The sequence below is a fragment of the Musa acuminata genome, chromosome BXJ3-3, assembly GCF_036884655.1.
Source record: "Musa acuminata AAA Group cultivar baxijiao chromosome BXJ3-3, Cavendish_Baxijiao_AAA, whole genome shotgun sequence".
In the NCBI taxonomy this organism is placed as follows: domain Eukaryota; kingdom Viridiplantae; phylum Streptophyta; class Magnoliopsida; order Zingiberales; family Musaceae; genus Musa; species Musa acuminata.
The window spans coordinates 11,384,224-11,399,541 of record NC_088351.1 but is presented as its reverse complement, the minus strand read 5'-3'; the positions used below and the strand labels follow the sequence as shown (position 1 = coordinate 11,399,541).

Sequence of the window (15,318 nt, the reverse complement as noted above, 5' to 3'; positions counted from 1 at the left end):
AGCGGTGACATGGTCCGCTGGGTCAGTGGAGCCGTCGTATGCGTCCAAAGAAGGGAGCTGGAAGTTCGGGGGAACCGCGTGATCTCGTATCTCTGGTGCGAACGAAGATCCTCGGTATGTGTCCATCCCGAGCTCTCCCTCTGAGTTGTGAAACTCCTTCTCTAGTTTGTCGAGCCGCTGACTAAGAAAGCATAGCTGGGCTCGCAGGGAGTCCGTTGACTCCGGAGATAATACCTCGGGCTCCGGGTGGCCGCTCGGGTCTGCCATCACTGGATCCCCGAGTAGGGTCGGTCGAACTCGAGGCGAAGTGGGAGGCTCCGGAAGTGTCATGTGGGCCCGGGCGGGTGGCTCTTGTTGCCATAGCGGCTGAGTCATAAGTGGGGGTATCGGTTGGGAGACGAGCGGGATGATGGTTTGCACCATATACATCAGAGCTCGGACTTGACGAGCGAGGTCGTGAAAGGCCTCGGATGACACCGGCGAAGGGGCGCTCGGAGCGTCCTCGGGTGGAAGTAGATCCGAGTTGTCGAATGAACGCCAGTAGCGTTCCGAGGTCGCGGGGAGGTCGTCAGCTCGCGGCCCGTCACGCAAGGGACGCATGGCCTACGCCCCTGCTAAGAACGATCCCTCGGTAGGGAGTTCGTCGGGATCAGTCTGAGGATCCCTCGACATTCGGGGCCCTCCTTCTAGCGCCAAAATGATGCGGGGGGGCATCTATTTAAGCCGTGGCCTCGGGGTTGTCGCGGCTCGGTTCGGGGGTCCGAATGTCGGGGATCTCGGGCGACGTCCTTCGAGGTCTCCCGGTGGTCGGTCTCGGCGATCCGGTCGGGACGTCGCGTCGGGGGGAGTGCGTCGCCGCAGCGCCGAGAAGAGTCGATCCCATCTTGCACTTGCACACAAGTCAGTGATTAGGAGAGGGTTTAGGAGGAGGAAATGCCTCCATATAGGTGTTGTGTCTGTGTTCGTCCGTCTCCCCTCATTCGTCTAGAACTCTGGGGCATTTATAGATGAGTTTGATGTTACCTGATGTGGCTGCCTGCAGGAGCAGGACCGTACCTCCGATGGCGTTTGACATTGCCACTGGGGTTGCGTGGAGAATCGACTGTCGTAGGGTATGGACGAGCCTCGGTCGACGTCCTCCTCTGCCTCGGCTGAGCGTGCGGGGTCAGACGGTGGAGTCGTTGACTGGGAGCGGGTGACGCTGGCGCATATCAAATTGGCGTTAATGCCAATTTCCTCGGACAGTGTGTCGTCCGAGTGTGACTGACGTGATGGTGTGTCACTTCACCATTTTTATCCTTATCAGGTGGAAAGACAGCTCTCCGTCTCATTACTCACAAAATTGCCACCACTCTTCGTACCCCACTCGCCCCGCTGCGGCTTCATGGAGTACCACCACAAGAGGAAGCGAGACGGGTCGCCTCCGATTGATCCCCTTCTCCGCCTCGTCGACCTGTCTCTCTGGAGGCGGTGGAGAGAAGTCGGCCTAGAATGGCAGCGTGGATGTGTGCTCGACCTCCGCGGCACCTCCACACCGTCAAGGCGACATCCGCAGCGGCTGCCGCTCGCATCGCGTGGATCGAGCACCGTGGCGGTCGCAGGAACAGGCTGTGGGGGATCTCTTTAAAAATTACGGGAAAGCCACTCTCGTCGTGAGGGAGTGGCATTCCTCAGCCTAACGGGAAATGGGTTAGTTACATTGCGGATCCGGATCACAAAATGTGTAACCAGAGTCCGAATGGGCCTGGTCCAGAGTCGGAGGTAATGATTTGGGAACTTGGGGGTTCGGGGACTCGAGTGGGTAGAGACTGAAACTTTTTAATGGGTTCTTTCATCCACCAACCTACCACCCACCATTCAACCCCAGAAAAGACCGTCGGTTTTTTCTGGAGACGTAGAAGAACCATCCTGCTAGCTCGACATGAAACATGCGTGTTCAACCACAGAGGCAACGATGCTCCGGCAACTCCAAGGCCGAGCTGTGGGACCGGAGTCCAAACATCTGCAGCAGCAGCAGCAGCAACAAGGTATGTAAAAAGCCTATTTAACTTTTCTTCACGTCTTGTGTATTTTCAAGGATGAATTTGCAGAAACATGAGTTATGTGAAATACTAATTCATCCCCTGATTTGATAAGCCTAAATTATTTTGAGGCATCCATTGAACCAAACATATAATAGAGAAGAGAAGATAAGAGGGTGGTCTGTGGAACCTGGTCTAACAATCTTTTAGACTGATAAAAAAAAAAAGAAGAAAAAAAAAACAATTCGAAATGCTTAATATCTAATCATAATTTCAAGGCGACAAAATCATGCTGCTGCAAATAACTGCTGAAAGCTAGAATTTGGCTAAACCAACCCAAATAAAGATATCAAGTGAAAGACAGTATTAAAGATCACAAACAAATTACATATGTAACTGAAATAATGGATTATATGATCTAAGCAATAAATACTTAGATTGTGTGTGTATCAAATAAACATCAGCTATACGGACCTTAAAACTATCAAATAAATGTCAAATTAAATATCACCAACAAATTACAGATGCCAGAGTAGAATTACTAAGCAGGATAAACCAAAGAATATTGCTAGTAGCTATACGAACCTCAAAACAAATGATTATATTCCTACAAACTACATAAAAGCAAATCTAATTCTTTGAACAGTTGTACCGCCACCAGAGGATGCCACTTCTGTTGATTTGTTCCCAGAAAACTTCAGCATGAAATGGATATGTAGGCAATTGGTTTATTGTGGGTTCTTTGAAAACAAAAGTCGCATCGGTCTCCATCTAGTGGATTGGATGGTACTGAGTGATCCCACGTTTAGGCGGTAATTTCCTTAAGATGAAGAGTACTAAAGATGAAGGCAGAATTTCTACAAGCTGCAAAATAAAATCAATGAATAATTGCCACATCCATATCGACAAATGACAGAAATAATGACTAAATATTGGTTCAACTGTCAACTGTTGACATTAAAGAGTAAACTGACCTGGCCATCGAAGATTACTAACGGGTAACCAACCCGTAAAGGACCAAAAAATACACATGTAGGTACAAAGCTAATCATACCAATAATAACCAGTTTAAAACCAGACAAAGAATTCTTTGAGAAACAAGACATTGTAGTGGACTTGCAGCAGCTTCTTCTTGATGCTTAAAGACCATAACAAGCTAAGACTAGAAATCAAAAGTAGCTTGCAGATAACTGACTTGAGAAAGGACATTGCTTATTCTAAAATGATTTTTTTTTATTAGTGAGGCATGGTTACTAAGAAGGTGTAATTTTTATCCATATATGCAAATTGCAAACAATAAACTTCACCAAATTATGTTAGATGAGTCAGAGAATAACTATACTAGCAGAATATAGAAGAAGTTCAAACTTACTCTACATGTTAATCAATTTTTGCTTCTGGGGCTCAGCAATCATATTGCAGAAAAAACACTATTCCATCCTTCAAAACTAGATCTAATGTTTAAACTAATCACCATTCCATCAAGAGATTAAGAGGTCAAGTACAATAAGGCTAGCAGCATTTTCTACTAATATAATCAGATATCAATAGAAGATACCAGATTGTCGAAGCTTGATATCAATATTATCAAGCTTCCTGCACAGAGAAACTGCAGAGGACATGTTGAAGAAGATATAGAATATGGACCATACCAGGTAGTATAAAAGGTTCAGAATTGGATGGTCCAGTACATCAAGGTCTGCAGCTTTGTCAAAAGCATTGAAGCACACCTGTCAAGCAACAATTAAAATATAGGAATTAAGAAATCAAGTATTTAGCAAAATAATAAATTTAACCTAACTTCCTATGCTTACCATAATGCATCTCAACAAGAAACATAGGAAACATATAGTGGTAACATAACCAACCTGTACAAGTGAGGAAAATAAAGTAATTAATATAGGCAAACATGCTGACAAGTAAACAGTGCAATTACTCTTAAATACCTCCTGTAACTTCTTGCGTCGCCCTTTTGATTCAACAGGAAAACGTTTCAACATTAAGAAAAGCCTATGAATTACAAAAAATCGCTTAACACACACAAGTAGAGAGAGAGAGAGAGAGAATTTGACAAGTAACTTATACATTTGTCAAGAATCATGAAGAATTTGAAGAATTTAAAGCTATTATAATTATTTTGACATTAAACACAATCCATTCATAAGCTTTCCTGATTAAAATAATCTCCTGTAAATTTACCTACAGAGGCAACATCAAGTATGATAATCCACACATGATCCTTATGCTAACAAAACAGAAAAGGACTAGTGAGGCCATCAGGTTTAAGTTTCTTGAGTAGCACATTGTTTGTCTCTAAATATCATGTACAGCAGGCGCCTACAGGTACAGGAGCACTGTGTCAGTCTTCTTTTGTGTCAGGTCAAGCTGTATATACCAGGTAGAACTAGCAACCAATCACAACCAATTCAACATTTTTTTAATATTTTAGGCCCCAACCCTCCAATCTCATGTAAAATTTGTCATATTGGCAGATCGTGACAATTGTTAAGAAAAGCCACCTTTACGTCCAAAAATAAATGCAAACAAATTTCCAAGCCAAAATAATGAAGTATTGTGTACTCATCTCAGAAGTTATATACTGTATGAGATAAATTTACTTTCCCAACAAGGAAACAAAGCCAAGGCTTAAGGGTACCGAGAATTATTTTATGAACTGATTGTTTGGCTCTAAACCATATTCAAACTTGCTCTTTCTGTCAGTTTCTTATATTTGGCCACAAACTAGGAACTGGACGAAGACCAAAATGGTAATCTAACTAATAAACAATTAGGTTTTGTCAGGCTGCAAATGCTCAGGTATAAAACCTATCACTTGAGAGGCAATATAACTTCAGAAACATAGATGCAAGGCACCCACCTCTCGTCCTTTTTCCTTTTGTTTTTTCCCCTTCTCCTTCCACTCTCCTCTTCCCGTCTCTTTTCATTTTTCAACATGTGATGGCATGGTGTCCAAAAGCATATGAAATGACATGAACTATTCTAGAGGATACATGAGTGCACTAGAGATAACTCACCTCCCTCCATACAGAAGAAAACCAAGGGCAGCAAAGAATGAGACACCTGCCAGAAAATATCTTTGAGGGTCGAAGATTTCCAAATAAATAATATTTCATCTGTGTACGATCATGGAAAATAGATTGCATTATCAGTAACCAAACCTGCAAAGAATATCTTGGATATGATGATCATTGCTTGGATTGGCTTCCACCACAAGACCAACCAAAGAGCAATCTGCAAAAGTAATTAAATCTGATGTGATATTTTACTCAACTTTGTACAGTGTCTGCCAGAACTTATGCACAGAAGGTAACTCATAGTCACACAGAAACTTTCTGTAATTTTTCTCTTCTTTGGATATAACCAAAACTTCTATTAGCTAATATCAATACAAACTGTGCAGCAACAGGGTCTGCTGCATGCCAAAAATATGAAAAACTGTGAACTCTACCAAAACTAGCTAGCTTGTGGGCTACATGGTTGGCTTTCCTGGGTATGTGCCAAAAATTTACAGCTATTAACTTCTCCTGTAAGTATCTGGTATTGATCCATCTTGGGAAACAGATAAATTAAAGGCCAGATTAAAATGGCATTAGTATCAAAATAGTTAGTACGGCACTTGGTCTGCCACTCGCTAAAACAAAATACAATGCAAGACACAGCCCCCACCATATGCAGCATCTTTCTATTAGGATCTAATCCAAATTCATAGATGTCTTTGCATCGCCTCTTCCCTCTTTTTGTACCTCGTGCTCCTCAATATATTATCTTGACTGTTTTCACATCAAACAATAACTTTATTGCATACTGTTGTTGGCTGCAAATGTTTGAATGGTAAAAGTTTGATGTCTTTCTGATCCCTTCTATTCTACAAGGTTGAAATTTGCTTATTGTTTGACTAACAACATATACATTTTGCTAGGCTCAGATAATTAAATTAGATTACTACTTCAGTTTTAGTTTATTACTCACTGGCCTCCCAAGATTGTTCGAACAAATATTGCAAGATGTATGTGCAGAAGATAATTAAGTTGGTGACCAAGGTATGTTACCTATGGTCTTTTCCTCCAAGCCATGACCCTCTTCTCCCCCATCTTCTGATAATTATCATCGAAATTTGGTCTTTTTATTTACCCAAATTGAGCAAGGTTTGCAAATGGTAATTCAAAATCACATGGATAGAGTATCTGGACCTTCAATTTGTGTGAAGCAGAAGTCTGTTGGTGATGTCTTAATGGATATAGCCAGAGTGAGGAACAACAGGGACCATGATTACCTTACACCTAGAACTTGTTCAAGTTTTTCGTGCAACAAAAACTACGGAAATTATTGGCAAAGTCAAAAGTTCTCCATAGTAAGGTAGAAACTTATAGCTTTTCTGCACAAATTAGCCACAAGTTATGACATCACATTAACCATTGAATTACTAGAAAGATTTTATGCTTGGGAGAATAAACACTCCTAGTTTGTTGGTTTTTCATCATGTACTTGTTGAACATTTTAAGTTATCCATAAGTTGCAACAAAACTGCTGACTACATGCATTTGGTGCAGCTATAAAAAAACATACAATCCACAATGTATTTGCAGAAGAGACGACTCAACAGAGACCATCAATTCTGCAAGCTTTCAATTTTCAATCAGGCAGGATACCCACAAATTAAAGAGTGTGGACTTGGCCACCAACATGTCTTCATACAGAAAGACCTAAATTGAACCTTTTCTAGCACCACAGAAGGCAGATAAACCACAGAGAATTACACTGCTCATTGTGGAAAAATACTAACTGCTATTACCTGAATTACATAGGTCACTGCATTAATTGTATAGAACGTTGGTCTAAGCCCATCAGTAGATACAGAACGTGCCTGCAAAATATCATTAAGAAAAAGAAATGAGCACAATTCCCCAATTGGCATTTTGTAAACAAGTCAAATATTTAGATTACCAACCTGATAGTATATTTCCGCCCAAAATAAAACCAGTAGAGCATAGGTAGTGAAGAATGCAAGACCAGGCAAATCCAGAAGAATATGTCGAATTATCTGAAACCCCATCAAATGCCATTAGAATAGTTTAAGAACCATCAAGTATTCTGAAGAACAATAGGATAAATGAAGCACATTACAGGGTTCATTTTCTGGACGCCCCGACGGAATACAAACACCAGTGACCGAACTGCCAATAGCAAGAGACATATTGTCACAGAGCAGCAGATATCAATGAGTGCAACACCGCAAATCCTAGTCGAATAACAAAGACGAGCAAAGACAGATCACGGACCGCCATTCACAAGGAAGTTCAAGAGGTGGAAGACCTTCTGCGTCGTCCATCCAAATTCTGGTACTCTACATTCGATCCTAATTAACTGAATCTGCAATTTTATGTACGTGAAATGATGAGTGACAACAATGACGAACGATCATGCATTGTAGAAAACGGGACGAGCTTGTCTAATCCCTTGAATTCGTTAAATCTCTCCATCAGGAAGTCGAAACCCTAACGACGAAAATCCAATGCAACGATCAAGAGGGATCAACAGAATGGAATAAAAAGATATGGACAAGAAGATTACAAGGGCGACGGCGGAGATGAGTCCGAAGAGAAGGGAGAGGGCGTGGAAGATGCGATCCTGCCACAAACTGGAATCGTTCACCTCATCCCACCAAGCAGAGGCGGTCCGGAGGGCGAGAACAGCCGACGATGAGTCCATCAGGCGGAGACCCTGGCGGGGCGAAAAGTAACCGGCGATCGGACCTTCTCCGCGGCGATCGAGGGGAGACGAGAAACGGTTAGATTAAAAGGCGAAATATATTAGAAGAAAATAATAGGAAGAGGAGGAAGAGGCTAACACGACTGTTGGCGGTGGATCTGACGGTTGCGGAGATCGCAACGCGTCGCATCACGTCGCATCGCGGGTCGACAGGTCGATATGCGGTCGGCAAAAGTGAGCTGGGGATTCCTGCGTTTCAATATAAGCACTCGATCGATCATAATAATCAATTTTATTTATTTATTTATTTTTTGTTTAATGTATGTTTGAAGTGACGTTACTTTTAATTTGAAATTTCTAATGCTCCTTTATTTAATTTTTTTTAAATATTTCTAATAGTCCTTTTTCCAATCAAGATGGCAAGGCAATTTAATTATTTAATTATTATTTCTTATGCTCCAAAAGGACGATGTAACCCCCGATAGATCTACCGAATCGAATGGTGGAAGCAGATCACATTGGATCCCGGGCAACACGGGGTCGATTAGGATGCGAATTCTATATGTCCTCCGATGAAGGACTAAAATATGATCCAATCTGATTCACATTGGATCCGAGCGTATTAATTTACATCGAGCTCAATAATGCTACACCACATTACATTCTGTGGTTGAAGATGTCGTATCTCTTTTCTTTCTTTTTTGAAATTTTATGATAGGATGTTATCTGGAATTGATTGCCACGAGCTGTAGGATCTCACTCCCTATGCCAACATCACGATAAGACAAATGATAAAACTCTTGACGTTGATTGAAGAGGAGGAGGAGGAGCTAAATAAATCAACATGGCTAAAGTCGTGCGACATGCTTTTTGAGGTCCACCATAAAGGGGGCAAAACCATACGATGGATAATTCCTTGGAGGAGGAGGAGGAGCCAAGGCATTGATTGGTAAATACGTTTAAAAGGAATTAAGGTTTCATAAATGTTCAAGAATTATTATTACATATAGCTTCTACCAGACCATCATTGGCCAAGACACGGTAGTATATGTGCAAAACATTGTAGCACAAGTGACTGATTCAACTTTTCTAAAAGCGATCAAACAAAAGGGTAGGTAGTTGGCATGCAAAGTCACCACCATCACGACGACAAGAGGCACATAAATCACCTCAACAAATGCTAGGGGCCATCATATATAAATAATAATAATAATACTATCTATATTCTATGAGTCTCCTTGTAAAAAGTTCAATGCAAGCAGCCATTATTAGCACACAATAATGAGAAAGGCTTTCAGCTCCTCATGCACAAGAAAACTATAATCTGCTACTGAGTTTGGCAATAGATTTAAAATTGCCATGTTTTAAATCTAACTAACACTTGTCAATATTTCAAAGAGAATAAAAGAACATTAAATCATGGAACAAAATTTGTCATGTTAAACTGAAATATCCACTTTGCCTGACAAAATAAATATTCCAAACATGTCACTCACTCCATCACACAAAACAAAATTAATCAATCATATTATATCATTACGGGCAGAGAAAACAACAAAAAGAAGCTCACAGTGGTTGATTTTAATGCCAATTAAAACGACGGAACGAGCGTACTAACTACTACAAGTCTTAGCTCTTCGATGCAGGTATTACAGGACTTAGCAACGACTTAAGAAAGAAAGGTATATGCTGATACAACAAAGACAAGACTTGATAGTCGTGGTCAGCCCAAAGATTTCAAACCGATATTTCTGTCCTGGAAATTAAAATGCCATCACTATCTGCATAGAGCCACTCACCATCACAAATCCTAGTCCCTGCGATATTCACCGGTACGTGCTTCTCTCCATATCCTTTCTTGTTTGCCTTCATCGGATGAGAACCCAAAGCTCTTACACCGATATCACATCCATTGATCTCATCAACATCCCTAATGCAACCATTAACGATGATACCAGCCCACCCATTGTTTTGAGCCTGTTGAACTGGGTTACCACCCAAAATTGCACAACGCATGCTTCCGCCACCATCGACAACCAAAACTCTACCGTTACCTTTCTCCTCAAGGAACTCACGAACAAGAACATTGTCCTCAAAGACCTTAAGAGTGACAATGGGGCCAGAGAAGACCTGCCTTCGGCCATAAATTTGAAATATTGGTTGAAGTGCACGAAGCTCACCATTAAGGATTAGATGTGGATTCGCATCACATGCTTCAGCAGTTGCTAATGGTAAACCAGCCATTGCTGTTTAATCAAAAGTACCTTGAAAAAAAGGCAACTCATATCAAGAAAAGAACACCTACGGGATGGTTTGTCTCCATAAATAAAATGGCTGAAAGAACCTGCTAAACATTGGAAATATAATAGCCATAAGATCGATCTAAATGGGTATTACAAGTGATCTGAGTGCAATGCTGCAATGTTGACTCTCAGCTTTTCTCTGTTAAAACAGAAGCTAATATGTTCATAGCTGAAATTTAAGATCAGGCAATAAAGACAGAAATAAGATTTAATTTAGACCCTGAACAACATGCATTTTGCAATATCCTACTTGCACTTGTTTAAACTGAACCTATTAATCAATTTCCTTGCTGATGGAATTTCTGGAAGAAAGACAACTGTCCTAACACTAACTAGAATTAGCATTGTCTATGCTTGCCCAGGTTTTCCTACCATTGAACTTATTTTTAACAAGATATTGATTATCAGGATCCACGTAAGCCTCGACTCGCATTAGCATATATATGCTTGCATTTGTATTCCAGCAAGTTATGTCAACTTGCATTTCCTGGCATAATGATTTATTATTAAATACAGCAATCATCAGTATCTAAATAAGTATCAAGCTGGAATCAACCGTATTAAGCTTCCTAATGAGCTCATATTTAGAGTCATCTTTTGTTGCTTCTAGTACATAAAATATTTAAGACCGATTTTACTCTAGATTAAAGATCTTCAATTTTAAGTTCAGGCAAAGAAACCGTGTTCTTTACAGAACATTAGTGAAAATCCCGACACAATGACACGAGACATTAAATGTTAACTGTGTCTAAAAATCATTAACACCAATAATATTCAGAAGTAATCTCAGTTTCATGCAGCATAGCACTGCAGTACCTGAATCCTCATTTAAAGTCATCTAAAAGATAGTTTCACCTCCTAGGTAGTAGGTAGCTACCTAAACTAAAGAAGAATTTGTGATATGTCTCCTGAACTGATTGCAACCTAAAAATTACAGCATTTATGTGCTGTCCTCTGTGATAGGACCCCGTTAGCCCACCCTCCCACTGCAGCACATGTCAAATTGATCGTGCATCATCACAGTGTACAAGTTAATTGGTCTTCATGTCCAAGAATTCAACTTCCGATTTGTGAGCTACACTGAGCAGGTTATGCTTCGGTGACTAGCAAAGAATCATAACCATTTTGCATTCATAAATTTAGTTCTATTTAACAATTTAAACCAATTAAATAAACTGTTCAAGTCATTATATGGAAATTTTCGAAAGTAAAGCACCAAAATCGACATAAGGCATGTATCAATTGAGTGACAACCTCAAAAGCAACTCGGATCCCACGTGTGAAAAGGATATCATCGTGAGCAAGTTCAATCACTTCTTGATTTCTAGTTAAAGAATCACCGAATTATATATCCATTCAAATTCCATCTTAAATGAGAAACTTAAGATTTTATTTCACAGACAATCCCTGTTAAATATTCGGGAGAAAGCTGAGCTGTAATGAGTGTCTTTGAAGCTATTTCAAATGCAGTAACAACATACAAAGTACAAAATCATGCCGCCAGCATGATCCAAGGGGCTTTGACATTATCACTACTTCTAAAGTTCTTTTTCTTTTCCAAAAATACCACCAAAAGTAAAAGTAATGAGGAAAATCCGTGTAGAAAATCGCCCCAAGAACCTTGATCTAATAAGGACAAGTAAAACTGCCACATGCTTCAAGTTTCTTCAGGTGTGCAGTCAAAATTCACTAAAAAAGGAAATATATTAAGGCCGCCTCTGTTATGTTTGTGCACTCCAACTACTAATTAGAATTGCTATACAATTTGAAGCCCCTATCATGCATCAAAAGAATATAATGCGTTTACGCCTCACCATAACACCATACCAACTAACAATAGCGATACGGTGTGTTACACAAGCTCTATAAGGCTGATTTCATTAAACCAGATCCAGCAACGAAGCTGCTCATTACCAAGAATATCTGATACTTGTACGATCGTAGTTGATTCCATACGAATCCACAGAAACCCATTGAGCAAACACAAAACCGCGAGAAATTACAAGAGTCTAGCAGAATCTCGCAAAACAAACCCTAATCAGGCAGCGAGAAGGCAAATAATTCCGGATTCGCCGCAAAGATCGTGGGACGGCTAGAAGAAAAGCAATCTGACGGCAAGAACGGCGAGATAAAGGGAGGGATCGTGGTGCTTCTTACCTCTGGGAGATCGACGGTGAAGGGGATCGGCTCGAGGGATGGGGGAACACGGCGTTAGGTGAGGGATGGGGAAATCCGGAGGAGGAGAAGATGACGGGAGTCGTTAAGGCATCCGCCTCCGCCACCCACCTCGTCCGTTAGATTTGGAGTCCGGACTCCAGTATTTTTATTCGCCGAATCGAGATGGCTTTGTGGAGTCCAACGCGTCCACCGGATTCCGTCAAACTGTCAAAGTCGACGTCCGGGCGCCCGCAACGACTCTCTCTCTCTCTCTGTCTCACTGTCTCTCTCTCTCAAGTTTCCTTGTTGAGTTGCCCTAGAAAAGTTTGCAGGATGATGTGGCCTCCACATCAGATCTGGGAAAGGCCGCATCAGCCTGTAAACTTTCCTTGGGTGATTCAATCGGAAAATAAAAAGTATTGAGTTTTTTTTATTCTTATAAAAATAAGTAACGAATATAACATTCGGAGTTGTGAATTTTGTGATAAGCTGTTCAAATTTTATCAACCAATTCGAGCCGTGGAGAGTATGTTTTCGTTTTGATGTTTATAAAATTCATTTATTTATGTGTATTTATATTTTTTGAAATTTATAATATGGCTAATGATCATAATATTAAATTAAATGACAATAAGAGGAGCAAAATTTATGGGAATGATAATTTCCTCTTTTTTTAAAAGTGTTTTATGATGATTATTAACTTTGTATACTCTTCATTTTTCATGTTCTATGGTCACATTAATATGAATAATAGATATATTTTAATGCCTAAAATATTAGTTTTATAATAATATGACTCGATTAGAAAATAATATTAATTTATATACCGTCGTATTTTAATATTATAAAAAAATATGACTCGATCAAATACCAGCGATCGCTCGCTACAGTGTTTGCACACTGCTCAGATGCAGGAGGGAGAGATGGGCACAGGATTATTAAGTTTCATGTGCAAGCAGTGAATTGATGCATGTGATGTGATGTGTTGCGTTTGCTCCTCCACCCAACTCAACCTTCAGAGAAGGCAGATGCATTGGCCAGATGGTGGTGGAGTACCGGAAGTGGTTCCTTATGATTATGATTCTGTACTGCTTTCTTGCACTACTTGTTTCCAGTTTCAAAACATTTTAAATATGTACTTTTTCATATTGCCTCATCTAATGTAGTTCGGAAGTGATTTCATGCTCTCTAATTGATTCATTAATTTATGAGTTATGTTCTTACATCTTATTATGATCCGATTTAACTCAATAATACAGAAAAATGTGTGTGAAATAGAGAGGAGAGGGAGAGTTCAAATGTTTGCCAACTCCGAGAACGAGGAGACAAGAAAGGAGAGCAACTTTTTTTACATGCATTATCGTCACTTCCTTCACTGAATCACACCGGAAATCGAGTCCTGGAACACCGTGCAAGACTCCACGGAAATCGAAGCACTCGCACATCTCCGAATCTTTCAGAGATAGCTTCGGTCTCTCACTGTCATCATCACATTTCTCCTTCCTTTTCTCCTCGGAATCTCGATGTCTGTTCCGGGCACGGAACTGCGAGACGCACTCGAGGAATATAAATCCATGCGCATCTTTTCTCGAGAAGAGAAGCTGAGATGAGCCAGTCTGCGATTCGCACGGCCTGTGCCGATGTCTCTCGCAGTGCTCGAGCACATGGAGTGGATGATGGAGTTCGAAGCCTCGCAAGCATCGTCTCTTGTATACTGCAAGAAGATTTGCACCTCATGACGTGACAGCAATGAGGAGTTTGTCCTTTGGCGAAGGGAATGTTAAGGTCTTTGCCCGGGCCTGATCCTTGCGGGGTGGAGAGCACGGCATGCGGTAGGCTTCAAAGTCGAGGGCAGGTGATCTCAAAGCAGTCGCTGATGCATGAAATAGTTTTGTCTACACATCAACTCTCAATCTTGTGCAGGACTTGGACGACTCTACTGTTAGACCGGGCTCGAGTTCTCTGTGCAGATCCCGGTTTGCCGTCTTCTTCTTCTCTAAGAACTCGAACTGCACCGATCTTGGCTGGCACACGGACTCGGTCCGGTACGTTGGGGAACACCTGAGAAAAAACTTGGGTGGGATGATGACCCAAGGAGGATGCTTCCATTGATGACGGCACGGCTCTCTCATCTCGCGCATGTCGGACTGGGACGTGCGCGTGAGAGAGAGAGAGAGAGAGAGAGAGAGAGAGAGAGTACATCTTGGTGGAGAAGATGGAGATTACCTCCGTGAATGGTACATCTTCTTCATGAAATAGCAGATGAGAGCCTCAAAGTTGCATTGGGATTGATGTTTTCTTACTACTGATTAATGGGATTTTGGTCGACACGTAAAAGGAAGATTAGGGAAGAGAACATAAACAAGAAAACTACAAACAACATGTTGAAGCAAATTAATCAGATTTATCGAGATAAGCATAAAATAAATCAGAACCATTCTTGGCGATGCAGATCCGAGATTGACAGCTATCCGGACCACCGGTTCCGCAGCTAGTCACATCAAACAGCTCGATATGACCCTCAAAAGTTGGAACACACGCGCCCGGTTGGGGCATAGCCTGAGTTGGTTCGGCTAACATACGGATGTGACTCGGCGATCTGATTGCGATCGGGTGGGTCTACTTGCAGCTGGCCCCACCCGTCGTGCAACTTTAACAGCTCAAACATTTCGAGTACATACGCCGCGTACGTATACAGTCACGGAATCGGCGTCTACAGGTGGCTGTGGTCGTGTAGTCGTGCGTGTCCCTCTCGCGTACGGGATGCGCCTTTTTTCGGCTAACCGGACAGATGTGTCACGTTGACGGCTCCGTTAGACGATGGGCCAAGCAACCAAGGGGTTTATGGGACCCGTCAAAGGCTGGGAACCCTTTCGCTCAGGTGCGTGGCGCGGGTACAGGTGGGCCGGACAGGCGTCTCGGTACCGATCGACATCGGACAACTGATCGGCCATGATACTTTCAGGGGTGATGGGGCGGCCACATCATCTCTGAACGATAGTCTCGTGGGGGGACAACCGCGGCCTGATGGGGCCGAGCACGAACTCTTCCGCACAACCCTTGCTGTGCGGCTCGCGGCAGCGTTCGGGGGAGCCGCACTCTCACCC

At 41.8% G+C, this 15,318-nt stretch overlaps 2 protein-coding genes across 4 annotated transcripts; both read right to left on the bottom strand.

The window, feature by feature from the left end:
- Positions 1 to 2,405: 2,405 nt before the first annotated feature.
- LOC103978226 (tobamovirus multiplication protein 3) lies at positions 2,406 to 7,981 on the bottom strand. 3 transcript variants are annotated; one of them, XM_065141277.1, is made up of 12 exons: positions 7,891 to 7,980; positions 7,614 to 7,795; positions 7,322 to 7,412; positions 7,167 to 7,216; positions 6,991 to 7,083; positions 6,835 to 6,906; positions 5,201 to 5,273; positions 5,057 to 5,102; positions 3,968 to 4,031; positions 3,836 to 3,889; positions 3,674 to 3,751; positions 2,406 to 2,885 (listed from the first exon to the last, which is right to left on the bottom strand). In XM_065141277.1, exons 1-12 carry the CDS (start codon positions 7,949 to 7,951, stop codon positions 2,793 to 2,795), a joined length of 957 nt encoding a protein of 318 aa, XP_064997349.1. In that variant the 5' UTR covers positions 7,952 to 7,980; the 3' UTR covers positions 2,406 to 2,792. The 3 variants fall into 3 exon arrangements, 2 of the variants coding, with proteins under 2 accessions (XP_064997349.1, XP_009392216.2); XM_009393941.3 differs by lacking the exon at positions 7,891 to 7,980 and having other exon boundaries at positions 7,614 to 7,840; XR_010494729.1 differs by lacking the exon at positions 3,968 to 4,031 and having other exon boundaries at positions 2,824 to 2,885; positions 7,891 to 7,981.
- Positions 7,982 to 9,266: 1,285 nt separating this feature from the next.
- LOC103978228 (putative 4-hydroxy-4-methyl-2-oxoglutarate aldolase 2) lies at positions 9,267 to 12,369 on the bottom strand. The gene is made up of 2 exons (XM_009393943.3): positions 12,212 to 12,369; positions 9,267 to 10,015 (listed from the first exon to the last, which is right to left on the bottom strand). The coding sequence occupies exon 2, from the start codon at positions 9,993 to 9,995 to the stop codon at positions 9,489 to 9,491; it is 507 nt and encodes a 168-aa protein (XP_009392218.1). The 5' UTR covers positions 9,996 to 10,015; positions 12,212 to 12,369; the 3' UTR covers positions 9,267 to 9,488.
- Positions 12,370 to 15,318: the final 2,949 nt, after the last annotated feature.

Bases quoted from the DNA above. Each gene is read 5' to 3' on its own strand.
- LOC103978228 (XM_009393943.3), bottom strand. From the start codon at position 9,995: ATGGCTGGTTTACCATTAGCAACTGCTGAAGCATGTGATGCGAATCCA.
- LOC103978226 (XM_065141277.1), bottom strand. From the start codon at position 7,951: ATGCGACGTGATGCGACGCGTTGCGATCTCCGCAACCGTCAGATCCAC. The intron at 5,103-5,200 runs GTTTGGTTACTG...ATTTTCTGGCAG, and splicing joins ATCCAAGATATTCTTTGCAG to GTGTCTCATTCTTTGCTGCC. The intron at 4,032-5,056 runs GTGAGTTATCTC...TGTAATTCATAG, and splicing joins TTTCTTCTGTATGGAGGGAG to GCTTTTCTTAATGTTGAAAC.